This window comes from Syngnathus typhle, linkage group LG3, assembly GCF_033458585.1.
Source record: "Syngnathus typhle isolate RoL2023-S1 ecotype Sweden linkage group LG3, RoL_Styp_1.0, whole genome shotgun sequence".
NCBI lineage: Eukaryota > Metazoa > Chordata > Actinopteri > Syngnathiformes > Syngnathidae > Syngnathus > Syngnathus typhle.
In genome coordinates this window covers 9495206-9518478 of record NC_083740.1, presented here as the reverse complement: position 1 = coordinate 9518478, position 23273 = coordinate 9495206, and the positions used below count along the sequence as shown (strand labels likewise).

General features: G+C 42.6%; 3 protein-coding genes across 5 annotated transcripts; 1 reads left to right on the top strand and 2 right to left on the bottom strand.

The window, feature by feature from the left end:
• Window positions 1-88: 88 nt before the first annotated feature.
• On the bottom strand, window positions 89-10470 carry tnpo2b (transportin 2b). Its single transcript, XM_061274569.1, has 23 exons — window positions 10264-10470; window positions 9330-9429; window positions 9099-9174; window positions 8836-8985; window positions 8545-8651; window positions 8308-8441; window positions 7906-7987; window positions 6980-7102; window positions 6783-6901; window positions 6615-6675; window positions 6344-6515; window positions 6071-6223; window positions 5487-5712; window positions 5235-5406; window positions 4654-4848; window positions 4408-4566; window positions 4139-4226; window positions 3850-4044; window positions 3689-3764; window positions 3327-3426; window positions 3187-3261; window positions 2641-2770; window positions 89-2295 (listed from the first exon to the last, which is right to left on the bottom strand). Exons 2-22 carry the CDS (start codon window positions 9426-9428, stop codon window positions 2663-2665), a joined length of 2670 nt encoding a protein of 889 aa, XP_061130553.1. The 5' UTR covers window position 9429; window positions 10264-10470; the 3' UTR covers window positions 89-2295; window positions 2641-2662.
• A 1069-nt stretch (window positions 10471-11539) lies between these two features.
• On the bottom strand, window positions 11540-13029 carry rln3b (relaxin 3b). The gene is made up of 2 exons (XM_061273629.1): window positions 12063-13029; window positions 11540-11982 (listed from the first exon to the last, which is right to left on the bottom strand). Exons 1-2 carry the CDS (start codon window positions 12235-12237, stop codon window positions 11702-11704), a joined length of 456 nt encoding a protein of 151 aa, XP_061129613.1. The 5' UTR covers window positions 12238-13029; the 3' UTR covers window positions 11540-11701.
• Window positions 13030-14003: 974 nt separating this feature from the next.
• Window positions 14004-23121, top strand: rfx1b (regulatory factor X, 1b (influences HLA class II expression)). Of its 3 annotated transcripts, none has more exons than XM_061273621.1 (18): window positions 14004-14153; window positions 15215-15590; window positions 17392-17489; window positions 17558-17647; window positions 18262-18338; window positions 18420-18699; window positions 18865-19046; window positions 19122-19241; window positions 19312-19433; window positions 19563-19690; window positions 19773-19876; window positions 19947-20098; window positions 20180-20277; window positions 20406-20555; window positions 20640-20851; window positions 20927-21080; window positions 21207-21252; window positions 21325-23121. In XM_061273621.1, the coding sequence occupies exons 1-18, from the start codon at window positions 14019-14021 to the stop codon at window positions 21498-21500; spliced, it is 2700 nt and encodes an 899-aa protein (XP_061129605.1). In that variant the 5' UTR covers window positions 14004-14018; the 3' UTR covers window positions 21501-23121. The 3 variants fall into 3 exon arrangements, with proteins under 3 accessions (XP_061129605.1, XP_061129606.1, XP_061129607.1); XM_061273622.1 differs by having other exon boundaries at window positions 14073-14203; XM_061273623.1 differs by lacking the exon at window positions 14004-14153 and adding an exon at window positions 14369-14688.
• Window positions 23122-23273: the final 152 nt, after the last annotated feature.

Sequence of the window (23273 nt, the reverse complement as noted above, 5' to 3'; positions counted from 1 at the left end):
TTACATACAAATTTACTTGGTGTAAAATCTAGGCCTGTCCCATCATGAGGTGGCTGACTAAAGTCATCAACAAAAACATTTAGCATCGTTTCCATCAAACATCATGCTCTTTATTGTAGACTCAATGTTTGTAAAAGTGTTCACAATAGGCCACTAAAAATAAAAAAAATTAAACTAATTTGATTGAGTCACTAAGAACTGACTCCAGTTTAGATTGTCTTATATTTCAGTATAAACATTTGAATATCAGTGGTCACAGTTAGGGTCAAACAGACTGCTAGTGTGACTGCTAATGGCAAACAAGATGTCCAAAAAAAAATGCTTACCATTATAAACATTGACTATTTCTCACTCTACAATAGAATGTGTTTCCCTTTAGTATTGCTTTTTGCCGGTGTACTTATTTCTTTTTTTAACTCTGCTGTGGTGTGTAAATGTATTGAATCGCTGGAATATACATATGAAGCATCCACTTTGTAAAAACACAGGCTGGGAGCATGCTCACAGAGTTAGTTGGTAAGGGGTAAGCAACTCACCCCCCAAAAATGAAAAACTCACTTTCACACATCATACTAACGCCCTCAATGAATCGAAATCATGCTTAAAGGTAAACAACTTCTCATGCAGGATCTGTCGAATTGGCACACTAACCACACTCGCACTCAGACAAGCAATATATGGCAAGGTTAGTCATTGTAAAAGTGCGGATTAGTCGCAGTTTCACAAGGTTGATTTTATTTGCCATTTAGTATTGGGATAGTTTTTTTTGTTTGTTTTTTTGCAAGTTTAAAGACACTTAAGTTCACAGTGCAGATTGACGGAACACTGACGTTGGGATAAACACATATTGGGTGGGGTTATTAAAAAAAAAAAAGTTTGTACAAAAAAAGGTCAAACAAAATAAAAAGTGCAAAAAGAACTTATCGGCAACTGAAAATAAACATTTGTGTTATGTAATTTCATATTAACAAAACATCAGTAGCAGCAAAAAAAAAAAAAAGGTGGACCAGATGTAAAACATCATAGATATTTGCTTAAACTATCAATATGGCAGCAAATGGATATCAATACAAATGTAGAACTGAACACACAAACACACGCACGCGTATACACATACACGCAGTCACAGTTAACAGGTGCCAAGGACATTGCAGTGGGAGTCAAGTTTAAGCTCAGTACCATGTCAAAAACAAAGCACAATTTAATTGGCAGACAGAATGACAAAGGATTTACAAACTCCACATGCACACACATAGATTTATATATACACACACACAATTAACCCTCATGAACACAACCAAGGGTGTGATTCTTTCGCTATGATTTCCTCCCCTTTGGTGTGAAAACAAATGTGTTAGCCCTAATCCTCCCTTCATGGAGGAGTGGTGTCTGTGAAGTCACAAAGAGACACAATAGAGGCTATTCTCTCCCTCTCTCTCACGCTCTCTCTTTCTCTCCAGATCAGGTAGAAAATGTGACAATAAATGTCTCGCATGGATAGTTGTGTGAAGCAGCACTGTGGTCAAAATGAAGGTAAGAAAACATCGATGTTGGGTAGTGCGGTTACTTGACAGCTATGTTGAATTCGAAGACAGCAGATGAAGTAACTCTTATTGAATCCTATTACCCCAAAAAATATGATTATTACCCTGAACTTGAACATAGTTAACCATGTCTGCCACTAACTGCATGCAATAGGTTGTAAAAAGTCCATAGTATAGTGCCACCCACAGTCAAATCTAAGTACTGCATGTGCAGCATAATGTGCAAGTGATTTTTAGTCTCCACTAGAGAAGTCAGTCGGTCTTGTCCGTCTGGTGGTCAGGCTACTCTTGCGATTAGGAATCCTGATATTTAAAAAAACAATTAAATAAAAATAAACTCGTACTATTCCTGTTCTCCCAGCTCGGTAACAGACGTGTGTCCGTCCGTGGCTTAGATTCCCTGCCTTGTTAATGAAGTCCCTCCCTCCCGTTCCCTCAACGTTCTCGATGACGGTTTCTGTCCCTGCCTCCGTCACATTCGCCACGTTTCCACGTATTCCGACTCGTCTCTCGGTCCCTCTCGTTGTCCCTACCAGTTAGTTTTTCTGTGTCGGGTCCCTGCCTATTTAATCTAGAGGTGTGTGTCCCCTGTCCCTCCCGCCCACCCTCCGTCTATGGACAAACACATAAGGGCATGGGGGCCGTCCTTCAGGGGAAGCGGCCAGAAGCGTCCCTCTCCCTCCCCCCAGATTAGGGCAGTGCAATACACAGATGGATGAGTTTCCCATTCACCCTCCTCCTGTTGGCTCACCTGCACAGACAAGGCAGAGGACGCAACAAAATGGGTTCCTTTTTGGAAAAGGTATTTCCAACATGAGTAACAATGTGAAAAAGATTGCATTTAAATAAACAATGATTGAGTGCAATTTCTCCTTTCCAGCAATTCCCAAGTGCTTCGAGAAATCGGCAAGTATGCTGAAAGGAGATTACCCAACTTCAGATGAAAATAAATACATTATAATCCTTGTTTTTTTATTGTTTAGTAGAAATAGCACATCTTTGTTCATCTATCCTTTGCCAGTGCCGTATCGTGAAAAGCACAGCAACAAAACACTCTGCATAATGCATATTGTGAGCTGACATTAAGTAGATTTACCTCTTGAATGGGAGTGGAGGCTTTATACACCGTAGCAGGCTGCCAGTCGCTCCTTCAGCAGAGGGGGGAACTGCTCAGAGAACTGTTGCCAATTCTCCTCTCCAACCTGCTCCTTAAAACCGTGCAGGATCTGTTTGAGGAATTGGAAACAAAGTTAGTATACGACTTTATTCTTGGTGAGTGGTGGCCAGCAAGGCCTTCTCTGCTGCCCTCAATTCTTTCAAAAGCACTGGCCTACATTTACCACCTCAATTTGAATATTTCTCTCAAGAAATTTAATTTACCATGTCCCAACAGTATATTGTCTTCATTTTGTATGGTTAGTTTTGGCTGCCGCACTGCCTGTTGGGTCGTGAATAGTGCGGCATTTAAAATTAAATTGTTTCTTTTCCTTTGGTGATTCCTTGATGATTGTAGTTCAAATCTATATATATTTGATGAGTTTGTCTTATTTCAGGCAGTATTTAATATTAATGTTAACCAGTGCACGCGCACACACACGTATCATGTAAAGTACTGCTATCTCCAACAATACCAGTCCCTCACCTTATAGAACATTTCTCTCAGATCATCTTTGGGGTTCACCCAGGAGGCGACTGCATCGCAGAAGAAGATGAAGTCCTGAAAAATCAATTGAACTTAGAGGGGAAAACTTTTCATTCGGTGTACAAAATGTGAAGTCTCACCTGCACCACACCGCCTGGGTTCACACCAATCATCATGCAAATTCCACGAAAAGCAGAGTCTTTCTCTTCATTATCTCGAATGTTGCGGAGTGATGTGCACCTGAAGCACAAGAATCATCGACAACTTAAGTGAGGACACTCAAAGTTGATCTAACAGGTCTTTAACAACGAGTATTAAAAGACTCTCGTTTTCATTAAAATGCGATTGTGCACTGGTGTGATGAGGTCACATAGACGGAAAGAAAACGTCTTGCAAGTGCTGGCAACTGAGCTCACAGGATTGTGAGCAGAATCCCAAACAGACATCCCAAATGAAGCAAAACTTTAAAGTTTTGTAAACAAAAAAGTAAACAAATTCTCACCATGGTCGGATGAACTGCGGCAGCATGGGTGCGACTTCCTGAGGACACACGTAGCCCAGTCGTCCGATGGTGATTGCTGGAAGAGAGTCAGTTTTGCGTTTATGTGGTTACTTTTGTTTTGGAGTTTTTGTGGATGTTATGTTTTTATTAAATATAAATACCAGTGTTTTCCAGTAGGGTCTTAGGAGTGTTTGGTCGATTGATGATTTCAACCAACTGACTCAGAACCATCGGAATGTACGGCTGCATCTCCACACCCATCTGCATGCATATCTCTCCGATGGCCCAGGTAGCGTTGTTACAGACGGAGATGAACTCTGGGTTCAGGTTGGTCCCGAGAATTGGCATGAATTCAGCTAAAGGAGCACAGAAACACAAAAGGAGATTATTGGGCAAGACACAGAAAAGTGATTTAAGCGATTTACATTTGTACTCTAGAAAGTGAATTACCAATGCAAGGTTTGACATGAGGGAAGCAAGCCTTGGTCAAGTCTCCCAGTAGAGCAAATGAACTCTGTCTTACTTCAGGCATCGTATCCTAGGAAACAACCCAATGAGCAAAAATTAAATAAATAGAGGAATGTAAACACGTCATTTCATTTATGTCATTTATAATTTAATAGTTGCTGTGGTTTGTAGTGAAACGAAACTTCTGTACAAAAATGTTGGTTGTAATTTTACGTGTGAATAATGAATGCTTAAAAGATGGCATGCCGCACCTGCATGCACTGGAAGAGCAGAGTCATAATGTTGCTGCGAGCCACAAGCGTGTCCACATGGCCACCCAATCCCTCAGCCAGGCCGCTCAGAAGATCTAGAGCCACAATCATGAAGTCCTTGTCAGGTGCCTCATACTGATCTGGCTGCTGACTATACATCTAAGAAAGGCACACACCAGGAAGACAACATCCATGACTGGTGGAAACTTCTCAAAATAATCAACGTATCATTTTTCGGAGGCTCACCATGGCTTGGGCCAGGGTCTTCTGGACAAGCGTGACACAACGCTGATAGACAGGCTCACAGTAGGGGAGGAAGCCACTCTGCAGTGCCGTGGCCACAGATGACAGACACTCCAGCAGGGGGAAGAGATCTTTATCTTCATCCTTCAGTTCATTCCACTTAGAAATCAAAGGTGGCATCAGCTTTTGGATGTACTCCTAAAAACAAGACATTTTTGCGTGTGATTTAGTTGAGCAATTATCATTTGGCAAAGGTTTATGTGGCATCCTCCAAATCGAGGCAAAAGGGCCCACAATATGAAATGTAAAGATATAGTCATAATATTAATATTATATAATATTACAATAACTACAATAACATAATATTATATGCAGTAAAGCAGATTTCACAACTATTGAGGTTAAAGCATACAGGCATACACTTTTTTAAAGAAATGTTCACTATCAAACTGTTGCTTGTGAAGTCAGTTGAGTTTGCTGCCAACACCTTGGCCACAATCAAATTGAGATTTTTTTCTTCTCATAAGCAAAGAAATACTCTTGCTTTGGATATCATCACTGTGCAAGTGGGCTTGGTGGCTTACAGGCTGATTAAGATGGTGTCCCACAGAGTCTGCCAGGGTTCCTATGGCATCATAAAGGATGAGTAGATTTTTGTGCTGGTACTTCCCAAAAGCAAACACCAGCGTGTCCAAGATGAAGCTGAGGTAAGGCACTAGCTCCGTGCACGCCTCCTCTTCCAGGGTGGCAAACGCGCTTTAGAAAACATGTAGAGAGTAAGGATTTGGGACCAGCACATGAGCATAAAGAAGTATTCTAAAGGCCGGCTTGTCTACCTGCACGCCGCCTCTTGCACCCTCTTATTGCCATCCAGGATGCGTTTGAGGAGCTCAGTCATGAGAGGTTTGAGGTGAGCGTCAGGAGGCTGGCTGACCACCCAGTGTGCGTAACGACTGAGGGTCCAGCATGCGATGGAACGAACCAGGGCCTTCTTGTCACATAAGCACTGGATGAGATGGGGGATGAGTTCGGGCAAGTAAGGTACCATACCCTGCATGCATCCTGCAGAGAGAAAACATTATCAGAAGTTCAATTTAAACGCTGCCATCAGTACGGCCATTTTAGATTATTTAAGAAAATGCAGGACGATTCTGCTATAAACACACAAAAAGAGCCAGCCAATCGCAAGGCACATTGAAAAAACAAGAACTGACACTCAACTATGGACAATGTAAAATAACTTGACGTGCTTTTGGAATGTGGGAGGAAGCTAGAGTACAGCATGATATGGCACAGTTTCCAGTATTCTTAAAATACTTTCATCCATCCAGTAAAACATTTGCAAGGTAACTGGTCGCTGAGGATGGCCAAAAGGGAATACCGAGATTATTCAAAACAACAAATCTACAGCAGGACTCACCCTCAGCAATGGCCCCAAGGACAAGGATGCCAGATTCTTTGATGACCCAGTCAGGATGGAAGAGCAGACCTTTAAGGAGAGGCAGAAGATGGGGAAGCAGCTCCTCTCGGAACACGTTGGCCAGAACATCCAGGGCCGCAGCAGAACATTTCCCTTCAGGAGGAAAACAGCAATAAAAAAACAATAAGCTTTGAAATGGTCATTTCAATACTCTTTAATAATTAAAAGATTTGCTTGATAATTTGACACGAGTCCATTTAATACTTGACTTACGGAGGTTCCAATCAGACAGCGTATCGTCATCATCGTCCTCATCATCATCAATGTCTTCCCCCTCTTCACCCTCCCCTCCTTCATGCTGCAGAGTGACAGTGCGAGACTTGTGGAAACGAGGCTTGATGTCTTGTTCACTGTCTGGAATTGCCTCGTCTTCCTCTACATCACCCTGGAGGACAAGAAAAGAAAGTGATTTCGATCAAAGACAAAACAGGCAAACAAGGCGACTGAAGGCAGTCGCATGCCCGGCAGAGCGTAATGGCCTTGCCTTGAGAAGAATAATATCAATTTCAGAATATTTCATCCCATTCACTAAGATCGGAATGAGTCTGAAAAGAAAGCAGACAAACACATTTCCTACATATCAGCCAGATTTGACTTCTTTGTTATATGACATTAATCCAGTCCATTGAGCGGCTGACATGTGCGCACTTACTGGACCAAGTGGCCAGACAGGGCCTCTTTACAGATCGGTTGTTCAGCCAGAGTCAACCAGAACTCACAAGCCTCCAGAGCCACGTTCTCATCGGGGTCTTGAGTACGCTGCAGCATATACTGGTGGAAGCGGACAGAGAACGTTGTTCATCGCAAGACTAGTTGATTTACTTATGGTGTCGTGACTGTAGCCCCCACCTGGATGATGCTGTGCATGTGTGGGATGAGGCGGTCAATGCGGACTTCCAGCAGCATGACCAGAGCCCTGCACACGTTTTTCCGTACTTCGCTGTCCTCGTCACCTGCCAGTGCAAAGAGACTCTGGACAGGAAAGAATCAAGGAGAAAGAGGTCAAGGATAGGGGGGTGGGGTGGGGGGTTTAGTTTCAAATCCAATCCAACCATCCATTTATTACATATAGCTATGCCAAATTTACATCTGGACATTTGATCACTGAACAAAATAAGAGAACAATTGAAATGTTTTTTTAAAGCATAGGGGGGGGGGGGGTGATAAATCACAGCCGTTACACCCACTGGCCAATTCTATTATTTATTGAAAGCTTTTGTTTGAATCACAGTCACATTTTTTTTGCTGTGGAGCCTGTGGTGAAATAATGGTGCAAAGCACATTCACACAATTATACCAATCTTAATCTTGATCCACATCTTGGATACCACGATTAAATATACTGATTGTCAGTGATACTTACATTTAAAATGTGGGTACTGCTGCATATCTGAATCAAGTACTTTTTTGAAGCAGGAGGTAATTGGGGAAAAAAGATTCATCGTAAATATTGAACAAATAAATTTTGATTATCATTTTTGCCATAAATATTTAATGCTACTCTGTGTACTTTTATATTATCTGTCTACATGTATTACTCCCCCTTTTGTGTTCCAACCCATTTCTTCTAAAACCACTGGTTTGCATTGTTTAAGGATTTTTTTTGTCATTCTGTCATTATTGTGTCATTAATGACACTTATTTTCTTCTGCTTATCAGTCTTTAAGAGGCCAGAGATTAAATTGATTCTAACTTAAATGGGACGTTATTAAGGCATTTACACATAGATTCTGATGGGGAGGTTGGGGAGAAAATACAGTACATAAAGTACTCACCTCAATAAATGTGTCTATATTATCCATGAGAGCCTGAGCTCGACCAATGATGAACTGGTTAACGCATGCTATAGCGTGGGACCTGAGGGGAAGACAAGCATGTGGAAACCAGCAAGATTCTTTTTATACTTCCGAGGTCTTCCATTACATTCCAGCTGTAGTAAATTACATATGCATAGAAATAGATGCACATTCATATTAATTTTATTCAAAAGTATTAAAAGTTGTTGGCATGCAATCAACATTATTTATCCAACAAGCAAAACATTTTATTATTTGTTGTGGGAAAAGTAATGTAATTAAAAAACCTCAAACACTTCATTCAAACCTTGACACAGCAGCATTCCATTTTGATACATTTTCATGAATGTCAAACCCTGTTGGAATATAATTCTAACTGACCTGATCTTGGGGCTGCAGTGTTTGAAAAACTGCAGAAACTTGGGAATCATAATGTTGAGTGGTCTGTTCAGTGCATCGCTGTCCAACAACTCAGAAGAGTCTTCACAGATCTTTTGCAATGCTCCAAAGGAACCCTGAGAGATTAAATGAAGAAAACCACACGAATGCAATAAATACGTAATGTAACAAAGCTGTATTTTCTTTGTGTGTGTGTCTGTACTGCTTTGCCAGTCTGACCTCACAGGTGTTATAGTCCTCCGAATTCAGCAAATTGCAAAGCTGTGGCAAAAGTTCCGGCCATGTTTGAAGCTCTCCTTTGGAGGCTATGGTTGTGATCAAGATACCTTAATGAAAATAATAAAAAATTGCACATGAATAAAACAAGTATAGAATTCTCGGAACCCCCCCGAAGAAAAATGTAACACCGCAACAACATTAACTGCAAAGCTACATATCAGCCTGATACACATTGGTTACGAAATCGAAGTTACGCTAGCTTTATGCCAGGAAATCTCACAGAGTACCCACCAATTGTAGCTCTGATAAGTGGTGATGGGTCTCCAATGTTATTGAGACACTCTCGTTTGATGAAGTCACCCACATTGGGAGGGAAATTCTGGTAGTGAGCCTTAACATTGTTCTTGAGTATCAGGCCACTGAGCGAGCGAGTAGGCTCATCTACAAAAAGAAGGCAACAAAGAGAATAAATTACAATTTACAGTATAACTACAATACTATGAGTGACATGCAAGTTATTTGGATTTTTTTAATGAATTTATAAAAACACTTACCCTCTGACTTTAGGCTTGTGAGGACAAAGATGAGATAGTTGTTGAAATCTGGAAACTGGTTAAGTTGCTCCAGTTTCTGTGGACTGCGTTAAGAAGTTCAACCAGCCAAGCACACGTTACAAAAGCTCACACACCCTTACATACCTAAAATTATTGTTAGACTTTTAAACCGGTGTTAAAATACAACCAAGCTTATTATATAGTATTTTTCAAGCACATATGTATGGATACTTCTTGCACTGCTCTCTGTGTTGCTGTGTCTGGAGACTGGGAGTCCTTGAGAAGTTGAAGCACTTGTTGGAGACTTTGTTCATCTGGTTGCCACTCCATTCTGCAAGATAAAAAATAAATATATACATACATATATATATATATATATATATATATAAAGTGACTGTTAAAAACACAATCTGTGTTGCCATTGCTAGCCTAATTGTCAGCCATGTTAGAAAACAAGAAGCACGGTTAGACTTCTGTTGTTACAAAGCTTTAACAATAACGTCCATGCATCAATTTTCTATTCACTTTTAGGGTCCCGGGTGTCCTGGAGCCCATCCCAGCTGATTTCGGGCAAAAGGCGGGGTACACCCTCGACTGAGAGGCAGAGGACGTCAACCATTCACACGCATATTCACACCCAACGACCATTTATTAGTCTTCTATACCCTAACCATCCAACTATAACGGATCACATTAATATGAATCCACAAAATAAACATTGCGAAAGTCCCATTATGACGCAACGAGCATCGCCATGTTAGGTAGCATTTAGTAGCGGTTTGTTTGTATCTGTCACTGTGATTTAACAATCCTTCTTAAGCAAATGGCCAATTTAAGTAGCCTATAATTGTGGGATTGTGATCCGGCTAATCTTCTAACATGGGGCCCAGACTACACGGGCACAAATGTCTAGCTATCTAGCTAAGCATCGTTATAATCGTTAATACGTAATCTGCAGAAAAGAATACGATCGGCAGTCCTACGTTAACCACCACTGCGGCACCTTTACAACATTTGGGGTTTGGGCTGAAACCCCTTGCTAGAAGGGCCTTACAAATGAAATGTATTAATATTCAGAACAGAAACGTCGCTAATCAAAACCTCCGGCAGCTATTAAGTAGCACGGTTAGCTAGTATCTGCTTGAATGTGCCGCGAAAATGTTACCTGGTCACTCCGATGTATCAGACGTATGTATCTGTAGGTAATCCGAGGGCTACAGTAAGGCAGTTAACATTAATGTAGTATAATTCGGCTCTGTTAAATCGAAAACGATCATAAGAGCTCAAGAGATTTATGTGTGCGCTATGCGGCTAGGTGGTATGTGACAGAGATTGCATGCCTTGCAATCAAGCCGGGGATCACCATGAACTCACTCGGCTTCCGTACTGGGCGGATCGTCATGTAAAACTGACTGTCAACCATTGCTGTCAATTTTAATTGGCTCCTGCTAGTCGTTTAATTATTGTTTTGTATGAACTCGGTTCACAATTACTTTATGCGTTATATTTTCGTTTATATTTTCTTAGCTGGCCCCAAAGGTAGTCACCAACAACAAATAATTGACTTGGGAAGTTTGCATTATGTTCTCATTTGTGATCGTAATTAATACAACCCTAGATCTCTCCACGGATATTGCATATCTTGTCCAAACGTCATGGTCTGTGACTAGTTAGTAGTCGGAGTTCTGAGGTTGTAGGTTCTCACTGGGTATTCTTCAGGTACTACAGCATCTTCTCACTTTCTAAAAACCTGTTTTGGGGGTTAATTGAAAACGAAATTGTCCTTCAGTGTGAATGTCAGTGTTTGTAATCCCCATAGCACACAAATTCAACTCTTGACATCAGTTCCCACAGAAACATATTAGATCATATGGCACAAGGAGTGGAACTACCTACCACCCATAATCATTGTGACAATATGGCTTAGCAATTTAAAAAAAATCTAGCAGTACAAATACACCTCTACTGGCATTTAAACTGGGCTGTAGTTAATGTTATTAAATGAAAACTATATGGACTGTCGAAAGTGTTACTGTTGCAATTGTCTGCATCTATTATTTTCTAAAAAGAAGTTTTGACATTGTACTTCACTGAAGAAGATGATTTAAGATGTTCTCCTGTGTACACAAAACATTTTATTATTTTCTTCCATGATTATCCAGTATGAACTGAACAATCCATCCATTCTCTGTACCACTTATCTTCACTAGGGTGTGCTGGAGCCTACCTAGCTGCACTTTGACACCCTAACAATTATACATTTTTGTGGTTTCACTACTGTCACCAGCAAGCATAGCTGTTGAAAACAAGTTTGACACACCTGAGCACTCATCAAATTACAGTACTTCTTTTTTTTGTAATTCCTGTAAGAGGTACAGACTGCAGAAAAGCAGAAATTTTCCAGTGGAAGTCATAACTCAAACTAAGAGGAAGTCTTTTTTTTCATTTTTATTTTTTTTATCAATGACATGATTTTATTGAACATATACACAAAATTAGTCAAGCACACTTTTGTCTGAAAAAACATACAGTCAGACAAGTCGTGATCTTGATGTAAAAATAATAATAAAATAAGGTAAGCTGCATGGGAGAAGGAACAATGTTTAGCACAAGGAGCTGATTTCACTCTTGCTGCAGCCCCACTTGCAACAGGCATTGGACAGTCCCACCACGACATCCCGTCCTTTCCTATCTGCACTTCGAAGAGCCTCCAGGACTTCGTCCAAGATTGGTGAGCGAGCAGAGCGGCTGAATTCAGCATCCACAGGCGCCGCATCAAATGACCGATCCTTCCATACATTAGATTGCACAAGATCTTGCTCACTGGCCATTTGAGGGAGAGGATTCACATTCCATCTGTCAAAAGCCTCGTCTCCAGTAAGAGCTGATGGGAAGACAAATGATGAATTCTTTTCGAATGAATATTTTTATGAATGACTGACTTCACTTCACAGGCAGTCTTACCTGCGTCTCCAATGCTTCTCCTCCAGCGAGAGCCCCCACAGGTAAAAATGACAGCACGTATAAACTCTCTTCCACACAGCTTCATTCCATAAAAAGAGGAATGGGCTTCATTTGGCCGCACCTTGTCTACCAAAGCCACCAAGAGACACAGGGTCAAGAGTGCCGTCTTCCACATGGTCCTCCAAAATCTGCTGTAGTTGTCTCACTGTGCTGAAAGGGTTTCTGCAAACTCAAGTGGTGCAACTAGTTTGGTTTGTGTTTCATTTTGGACATCTTATATAGGTCTCAGTTGCTCAAAGAAGCACTTCCGGTCTTCGTCATATCCAGAGATAAGAGCTGAGACCTTTAGGGGCAACAATGCACATCTAGTAACAGACAAGTCGTGATTATATGGCCAATGATGCCACAAGTGACTCCAACAGAGCTCTCACCAATCTAATCACCTGTGACCTTTTACTTGCCCTTTCTGCCCTCACTGGTAGTTTTTGTTGTGCTTTGTGTAACACATGGCGATATCTTAGTCATGGCATCTTCTCAACCAGAAGCTGAAAAGATTTCGCTCTCTCCATGTACCTCATCAATTTAGACTGCTTAATATCTCTGGGATATCTTGTTTCTTTGTGCCCTTGTGTACACACATGAATGCTCATTCACATGTTCTGCAATGTAGGATGGCATAAGGAAGTACTAAAATCTTGTTTGGTCGGGTCCTTGTGTACACACATGAATGCCCATTTACTTGTTCTGCAATGTAGGATGGCCTAAAGAAGTACAATCCTGCACAAAATCTGATAAACTCTACTGTTTCAACTTCCATTTAATTGGAATAAAAACACACATGTGGGTCTCTGGGGCGCATGCACATCCACAAAATGTTATGCAACATAGTAATGGCTTTGTTAGCTACCTTTTGAGAAAATTTGTTTACGTGCAAGCAGTTCTGAATTTTGCCAAACTGTGATGTCAAAATTTGGAGAATTTAGAAAATACGTTTCATTGACTTGACGAGTTGTCTCTCGTGCGCTTAGCATCTCAAACGAGCTTTTTTAGGATGACTCAACAATATTCCTTTAAGCCACTAGTCGCCATGGTTACAAAAGCCGTTCCCCTCACAAGGCCAGAGTGAGCAGTGGTTCAGTTGCATGAGAAAATCAAGTAATTTCAACTGAGTGTTAAAAATGAATGGGAAGTGTGCTTTTATTATTCACTCTTGTTTATCTTGATCAAAGCAAGGATGGATGGATGGATGGACGGGCGGACAGACGGATAGTCATTGAAAAGAATTGGAAGGTTTTATATTAGGCCAGTTAAACCTTGAAAACAATATCACAAACCAAAACAGCAAACGGATGATGATTTTAATGTGTCCGAGATTTGATGCAACTATAGCAAGCTGAGAGGAGAATTTATAAAATAAGTCTTATTCACTCAATACATTTAGATTTACCTGTGTCAATACATTTTCTTACTTAAAAATCGAATGTTGTGTCACAAATTGTGCTATCTTCGAAGATGTGCCTCAGATATTACAGTGGAAATACAAAATGATCTGTTAATCTCTTGTCTCGTGTTCATCATTTGAATTCAAATCTAAATGTCTTGTGTAAAATGTACAGAATATGCCTCACTATTACAATATTTTTGGGAGGGAAATTTTCACACAAGCATGAGGGCACCAGGAGAACCTGAAAACTCCAAGCAGAGCCTAAATTTATAACCCTGATCCTAAACCATAAAGTCGTATTTTCAGTTGGAAAAACAGCCTAAAGGTACGAACGCTGCTTATGTGGAATACTTTGATTACACAAACGACGGACTCACTCAAGACGCCAACTGGTGAGTCCTCACTGAAACTAGAAGTGGTCATGAGACACTTGGTCCCTGTCAGAGTGACAGACAGTGGTCATTGTCCACTGAGAGAAGAGTATTGTTAATGACGTAGATATCCCTGCCGAAATGGTCCAATCAACATTTAGTGGTAGGCGGGGCTTAGGCAAGAGGCTAGCAACAGTTGCCCCGGTGAAGGCAAGGCGCCATAGTCACGGTAGTCCTGGCGACGAGAACCAAGCAACGGGAGTCAACAACCCGAATGTAAGGAAAAAACTTAGCACTAAAAGGATAATACCGGGAGAAAAACAGAGGTGAACTCCTCAAAATGAGATTTCCTTGTTATCTTATACTCTCCAAAGTTGCATGGTTGTTTTCGTTGGTGTATTCGTGTTTGCGGAAAGTGCTCGAGCATGTCGGTGATGAAAGTGGTTGCGAGTTTTTTTTTTTTTTTGCATTATGCAGGCGGTTGTTATGGCGATGTCAGATCTCCGATCAGAGCACAAGATGGCGGGCGTGTTGTAACGCTTGTGACTACTCGACTTTTTTCCACGCCTATTGTATTCATCTTTCGTGGAGTGTCACATTTAACTGCGTGTGGTGTTTATGTCATGGTCGAAGAATTACAAGCACGCTAGCAATAGCTTGGTTGCTCAAGCGCACATCAAGATGACTTAAGTGACGAGCTGTTAGCTGCGGAAGCTATCACTCTCGCTAACTCAACACACCTATAAGCGAGTGAAGCTTATGTTATAGCACATATTTACAATCCACTTTCTTGGATCGCGTTTTTATAAACGTGCGTATTTGGGAGTTATGTGTTATTTACTTTGAACCCCGTGGGAAAAGTTTTTTTGTGTGACATTGAACTTATTTCCCTGACACGATGTGCTCGCTGATCATCTACGCGTCGTGTTTACCGTGTGGGTGCACACCGGAGTGGTTTATCTTAGGTTGGAATAGTCTAAAGTCCTGAATGGCTGAGTCCAATAATTGTGCATGTGAATTCAGTCTCAGCTACAGAGGCGATCATAGTGGTCATATGAATAGCCCTTGCTTACTTTATTACAATTGAAAACAGTTTGTTGCCTTTGTGTGTTTCATTTTTTGTTAGATATAGTGGACTGAAGCTGAAAAAATATCGCTTGAAATTAGAGATAAAACCCCATTTCCTCTTCAAACATGCACGCACGAGAACACACACACACACACAGACTAAGATTTGTGTGGCAATGTGTTGCAACAACAACACAAGTGGATATGACGTCAAAGACATGTTTGGAGGATATTCGCAATTGAGATTGTCTCCCTCTTTTAATCAACAGAGGTGGTGCCTCAAAGGATTGGTTGCCATGGCAACTTCTGGCTACTCAGAAGACCTCCAGCCTCAGCAGACCAACACGGTAACCATAGCATCAACTCCGGCTTCCACCACACCCTCTTCCACCAAGGCAGCAGCAGCACACTTCCTTGCCGGACTCCCACTAACCTCTGGAAGCATTGCATCAGCCAATCAATCAGCCAAAACTGGACAGGATGCACTTTCGTCCCAAGCTCCACCTACCCAGGCTCAAAGCCAGAAGGCGGCTGTTCTAGCGGCTCCTACGCAGCACTATATAAGCTCAGAAATCCAGCACACTGTGGCCCAGAAGAGTAATGGTCAGAACACCTCACCCCAATACATCATAGTGACGGTTACAGGTGAGCAACATGTGACAAACTATTGAATTCCTAAGCTTGCACAATGATTACGGCGGACATGACATGAGATGTAGGCTGTCAAATTTATCATTCCAAGCAAATCAGTCGAAGCTGTCAATAAGCTTGATGAGGCATGATCAGTCCTAGCGCCAAAGAAATTGAAAAGGATAACGGTTGAATTGTTATTTGCCTGCCATCGTCTAATCCTTTTAATTTGTGGTCATGATGTTTAGTCAACTCAGTGGTAAGTCATTATTACCATTGTCAGCACACTACTAAGTAGCGTGTGCGTGTGCGTGAATGAGCAGACCACAACAATATAATGTGATGCATGTGGTTGCTAGGTTACAGCGCACCAAATGTGAGGGATGGAATGCAGCTTCTCTTTGAGGTTGCTGGAGAGCCAATGTTATAAGAATGTATCTTGAGAAATAGCCGCCATTCCCAATTACTAGCAAAAGAAATCTGTATCCGTGACAACCTCATTTGTGATAAATACGTGTTTTCTGGATGTGAGGTTCAACTTCATGTTCTCCTATTCCCCTTGAAGTGACAAATATTAAATGTCAAAGAAAATATTTGGCATTAAATAAATCTGCTCTTAATGGGAAGAGAGTGAAAAGAGAATGAGGCCTGAGGCTAATTCTTTTTTTGGATGTTTATTTTAGGTCCATCTGTTAGTGGATATTTTTGCCTGCCGGTGTCAAGTAACACAGTATACTCTCACCCAGTAAGTCAGACGCTGGGACAGGCGGGCGTGGGGCTCGTCTGAGGCCTATTCAATCATCTTGATCACGGTGCATATTTAATTAAGGTGGAACATAACATGACAGCCAATATGTTGTTTGCACTATTCTGCTTCCATCAATCTGTTTCTATTTGTGAGAGAAGCCTGCTTATGGCAGTTGAAATTGACTGTCGTATCAACATCCATGCAACTTAGAAGTCTAGCAAAAGGCAGAATTAAAAGCGTTGCTTTTTTTTTTTTTTAATGGAATGTTCTATCGGAAGGTAAGGTGAGTAAATTCCCAATGGGCCTCATTTAAAGTTTGTGCTGTTCGACAATAATCAAACTTCACCATTTCATCGTCCATGATCTGTCTCCAGTTGTGCTTTCATTTCAGATGTATTGACAAGTTAGAAGCAGCAGAACCTCTATCAGACACTCAGTGAGAAGAGTTATAGCAGAGAGAAAGAGAGAGGCAGAGAAAGAGAGTCCATTGAGTGAGACAAACACAGGCTTCACAGGAAAGGTTTGTTCCATAAGTCACAAGATGCAGCTCAGCTCTGGAGGGGTGTCTCGGTGGGACACCTAGGGGTAGCATTCAGAACTTTGTTGGTCCTAAATCGTTTGTATTTTGCATTCAAAATGAGTAAAAGGTTGCTTTGTTCATTTTGGAAAAGTACAAGTGTCACATTGCAAACTGGGAAATCCATTCGTCGAAACGGGTTCAAATGAAAAAGGAAATGCGTGAGCTTTCCCTCCACATGTTGTCCATCATCCCGTAGCCAACATCTCTCATGCGTCCCATTTTCCTCTCGCATCCAAAATGCATGTTTACAAGATGGAGGGATTGCTCTCCATCTGGGGAGATTAGCTGTCCGAGCCGGTCGTTCTCTACACAAGTTATAAAGCAGAGGCGAGGGCATTCTTGTCAGTTTCTCCTCGGCTGGACCCAAAAACACACACGGGATGTTCTACACTGGTTTTTGTTACAATCCGCAAGCCGCATGTCGTGAGTTGCCTTATTTGTACGTGCACGGCTTCTTTGTTGCTTATTCAAGTCTCTTTCTCACTCAGAGGGTTCTGCGCACTCAAACGACAGTCTGTCAGAATCCAGCTCACCTGCCCTGGGTGTGCCTACACGGGTGGTCCAGCCAGTGCAGACCACCACTCAGGTACGTTCTCTGCCGATTAATAACTTGGACGACAATTTAATTATGACGTTGAATGTATTTACCCGCAGAGGTCAGTGTTGCAGACGGTGCCACAGGCTGGCAAGAGGGTTCAGTCAGGACACGTCAATAATCTGCAGTCTGCGCACATCAACCAAGAGGTGAAGACAAAAAACATCTCATAAAAATGATTCAATCGCTATCATTATCCAGTAGAACCACGCTGTTTGCTTATTTCAAAAGAATGTCCCCTCAGGAAATAATGGAAGATTTGTTCTGGGCTTATGTGTCTCATGATATTACTTTGGAGGTTACTACACTAACCAGATTGCCACTGCTAAGTTAATGGAGATACTTGAGTTCTGGAGTTTCGGCAGCAGTCCTCCAACTGCTAAGCCCCAACGTGTCTTGGGAAGTCCGCGAACATTCCCAGTAGAGTGGCAGGATGTGTGTTCGTAGCAGACCTACTCCTGTTGTTTCCGTAGTTTCCTGTTCATGTCATGTGAAAGCAGTTGGGCCTCTTTGGGATCTTTGAGAGTACAAAGTCAGAGAGACGCGTTGTAAAAAAAAAACGAGTGGGCTGCTCTGTTCCAAAAAGGTGTGCCATCCTGTTGCATGATTGCAATAACAACTCAGCTCATAAATATTGAAGAAATAAATCCAAATAACCTGATACTGTTTAAAGCTGACCAAATTAGATCCAAACTTTTTGTCCATCCATATTCAGATTTTTTGCTCTCCTACAAAGCTCCTCTTTCCTTGTTTTTCTTTCAAGGTGGAGCAGGTGTACTCGGGCCAGGTGCAGTATGTGGATGGAGGAGGCTCCGACAATGCTTTCACCACCTCCTCGATGTGAGTGACAAAAATGTTGACAACTTTGCATCTCTCAGCCATCCAGTTACAATGCTTCCTCCGATTCTTCTCTCCCTCCAGCCGGCCAGGGGGCTACTCTTTTTCCGACTCACCCCTCTACTCTCAGACCCCTCCCGCCTCCTCCTCCAACTTCTACGAGGCCACGTCTAGCTCGGAGTCCGACATCAGCGGCTCGGTGACCTCACAGACTCTCTCCTCCTCTGTTGCGGCGGCAGCTGCTGCCAGCGGGGGCACCTCTGCGAGTGGCTCCGGTTATGTCATTCAGGGGGCTTATTTGTTGGGAGGAGGGGGAGGAGGACAGAGCTACTCCAGCCCAAATTCACGTGCCCCTCCGGCCACTGTGAGTACTCCATTGAATGAATGGGCAAATGAACAGATGACATTTTTCTCCGAGACAAAGATTCATTTTGGATTAATACCATTACATGAAATGTGGAAAAGGTGAAGCGCTTGGAATGCTTTCTGGGTTATGGCAGGACATGACCACCGTGGCTGTGTTCTTCAGGTGCAGTGGCTGTGTGACAATTACGAAGGTGCAGAGGGGGTGAGCCTGCCTCGCTGCACCCTCTACTACCACTACCTGCTACACTGCCAGGAGCAGAAGCTGGAGCCGGTCAATGCCGCCTCCTTTGGCAAACTCATCAGGTCCGTCTTCATGGGGCTGCGCACTCGAAGGCTCGGCACGCGGTATGTACAGCCGCGCTCGTTGTTGTCATTCACTTGCGCACCGCCTCCTTGTAAGTTTTGACACGCTTGTTTCAGGGGGAACTCAAAGTACCACTACTATGGACTCAGGATCAAATCTGGCTCCCCTCTGCTCAGACTGATGGACGAACAGCAGCACATGGCAATGCGGCAGCAGCCGTTCTCACAGAAAAGCAGGTGGGCTTTCATACAAAGGGGCACCCCAGTATCCTACTTCGTTCTGACCTGGGTGCGTTCTGTCCAAAAGGGTAAAGGCGGTTCAGAAAACAGAGGGGATCGCCAATGGGACCTCAGGGGGGGCGTCCCAGCAGCAGGCAGGAGTGGTTTGTGATATTTCGGCCCAGGTGCAGCAGTACCAGCAGTTCCTGGGTGAGGAACTGGCACATTTAGTTGAATGTGTACAATGATGTTTTGTGTCCGCCCAGCCCCACCAAAAAGTTCAAGCGGAAGAGAAGATGCTGTAGTGGTGACAACAGTGTGTCCTCCCATCTTGTGTAGAAGCATCACGTCCGTTGCCTGATTTCGTTGAGATGAACGTGCAAGAAAGCCAAGAAAGCAGCCTGCCTGATGGGATCCTGCCTGAACACCTCAAGGCCTTTCAGACGCTCTACAGGGAACACTGTGAGGTAGGCAACAGAGAGGTCAAAAAGTCACTATTTTTAGCAGCATGCACTGCCGTCATCCTGTTTTTTTCTTTCTTGGCAACAGGCCGTTTTAGACGTGATGGTGAACCTTCAGTTCACTCTTGTGGAGACACTTTGGAAATCCTTCTGGAGGTTCAGCCAAAGCAGCGAACCAGAAACTCTCAATCTGTGAGTGCCCAAAGTAAAACACTTGACCCACCACCACCACAGCTCCAATAGCAACCGCATGTTCTTCCAGTCACCACGAGTCGGAGAAACGTCTGCCAAAATCATGCCTCGTGCTGCTGTGCAAGTTTGAGCCTGTACTAAACTGGACAAGAACGTGTGACAACCTGCTCTATCAGACGCTGGTGGAGATCCTCATCCCCGATGTGCTCCGACCCATCCCCAGTAAGGATGCGACGGGATGACAAAGGTGTGCAAAGTGAGAGCAACCTGTTGAGTTTCAACACGTTTCACGTTTGTCCTCAGGTGCCTTAACTCAGGCCATCCGTAATTTTGCTAAGAGTCTGGAGAGCTGGCTGTCCGGCGCCATGATGAACATCCCAGAAGAGATGGTTCGCATTAAGGTTTGTATTTTATTCCTCAGAGGTGCAATCAACTACTAATCAATGATCAAATTAATCATTATTTTTGAGAATTGAGAGTCAGTAGAGATGAGTAGATGGCTGAGAATGTAGCGTTGGTGCCCCCTCAGGTGGTGTGTGTCAGCTCTTTTTCCCAAACGCTGCGTCGCTATACCAGCTTGAACCACCTGGCCCAGGCAGCCCGTGCCGTTCTCCAGAACTCGGCTCAGATCAACCAGATGCTCTCTGACCTCAACCGTGTAGATTTCACCAACGTTCAGGTCTGCCGATGCCGAAGAACACAAGCGTAGCAGGACGTCGGAGAACCTAATCTTGTCTCAACCCACTTAACCCCCCCCCATCAGGAACAAGCGTCGTGGGTGTGTCAGTGTGAGGATCAAATCGTCCAGCGGCTGGAGCAAGACTTCAAGATGACCCTGCAGCAGCAGAACTCCTTGGAGCAGTGGGCCTCGTGGCTGGACGGCGTTGTCTCTCAGGTGCTCAAACCTTACGAGGCCAACCCCGTCGCCCTGCCCAAGGCCGCCAAAGTCTTTCTGCTCAACTGGTCCTTCTATAGGTGAGTGGCAGCTGGGCAGAATTATGATTTGTTGCCGTGTGCTAAAAGTCTTAAACATGTCTTGCCAACCACCAGTTCGATGGTCATTCGGGACCTGACCCTGCGCAGCGCCGCCAGCTTCGGATCCTTTCACCTGATCCGCTTGCTGTACGATGAGTACATGTACTACCTGATCGAGCACAGAGTGGCTCGGGCGAAAGGAGAGACCCCAGTTGCCGTCATGGGAGAAGTAAGTGTTTGAAAATAGGGAAATAACACAACAGTCACAAAACGTTTTGGACATTCTCTTTTCAGATATCCATTTTGTTGTGTGAGTTTTCTAGACCTTGTCAGATGTTTCCCTTCTGTGTTTTAGTTTGCCAGCACAGTCAAGAACCGATCCACTCCGGACCTGGAGAAAGGTAACATCAGCACACTTGGTAGTGTCTTCTTTTTGCAGTCCTTTTGACCCCTCGCCGTTTCTTCCCCATCAGATGAGGAAGACGATGACGAGGACGAGGAGAGTGAGGATGAAAGCGCAGATCTGGTCATGCAGTCCAGCTCTCTGAGCATGCTGGAAGACAAGGAGCTGTTGGAGCCACCCGCCAAGCAGCCCAGGACCACTTTAAGCCTGCACAGTCTGACAGAGACACACAATACACCGGCTTAGAGGAAAACACACACACAGAAACTTTTGCTTTAACGCCATTAAGTCATCCCATCCTGCACCCTTCGTCATGTGTGCTGGGTGTTGTTTGTCGAGTGTGCGCATGTTTAAGAAAACAGGAGTGCCCTTTATACCAATGATGTATTTTTTGCTTTTTTGTGCTGCCATTTTGTTTCTCTTTTGTCATGTAATGGTGTATGATCCCTGTGCCTTCCCAGAACATTCAGTGGCCAGCCCTGCACAAATGCCACATTACCTGATGGACACTCATGATATTTCCCTGAGTCTCCCTTGTCCTGCCTTAACCACTAACTAGATAATGTAGAGAAATTGTCCTGGTGATGTCCAAAATCACTCATATTGCCCTTTAAGCAATGTCTATGCAGGGGTGTTTTATAATCAGGATTAATGGATTTTATGGGCTCACTAATGGACAACTGGTTGTGGATGCCATATTCCATTTACTTTCTGTATATCCTTTTTAATTTGGCCAACTGATTCGCTGTGCCTTTGAGAGATTGCTAGCCCAATTGAACTTGTATTCAATATCGTGTGTATTGTTGCATATATATATATATATATATATATATATATATATATATATATATATATATATATATATATATATGAGGGTTCTGTAGCCTTGTTGTCTTGAACTTTTGTAGCTATTAAAATCATGTGAGCCATGTCTGTTGAGATTGCCATTTGTCATCTTTGCTCAGCCTCTCCATTCATTTCCTTCACTACTTCATGCATACAATGCAAAGACAAACCACCATCCAAGATAAAAGGAAACTTGAATAAGCTCGATTCAGAAGCACTCCTATTGACTTCAGTTACCTGTGTACTAAAGGAGTTGTATCATGCTATTTTAACATTTCCCCAGTTGTTTATAGGGATGTATATGATTATATATTGCCCTTTGCACAAGAACAATCTAGTTTCTTATGAAATATAAGTTATTTTGATGGCAATTTTTCTAACTCTGAAGTAAGACTCGTTTTACTCAAACCCCGCCTTCGCTGTGCTCACACATCTGTTGGTGGCCTCGAGGTGCCTTCAATAACCACTCATAAAGTATGACATCTCAAATTTACACAGGAATTAACATTTTTAACAGGGCTAAAAGCCCAAAAAAACGCATGATATGGCTCCTTTAACATGATGCTGTACAGTGTTTTGTAGTGTTAAAGTTTATTTTTCATCCTCTGGTGTCATATATCCAAATTGTATGTTGTTTGACCATAAATTGCCTTAGGAAACGTTGTGGTATGCCTACAGAACACTAAGCTTGATTTTGAATGTGATGTTGGACCAGGCCTGGAGATGTGCTGAACTTCCCCATCGACCCTTTATATAATCAGGTTATTTTATCAGGATTTCAATTATTTTCTGAGACCACTTAATGAAACAATGCGTATTTCTTGCCCGGGCAGAAATCTATAGAAAGAAAAAAATTCAAATGTGGTTTCACAAAGTTGTTTTGTTTTTATGTGGATTCTCCCTTCAATCTTCCACTACTGGACCTACTATCAAGAGATCCTATTGATGTCCCTCTTAAAACCTTTGTACAATCTGTGATCTGTGTTGTCATTGACTAAAAGGTTGTGATTGCATTCTCAAATACGTGCACATTGTATTTCTTTACTGCAGTGATTCCCAACGCACACTGATGCGCTGAAAGATAGCGTGGTGTGATGTGGAGAACTCCCTTATTGCAGTTAATATGTCTAAGTTATTCAAATTTACCAACATATCAGCATTCAAATGTATCTA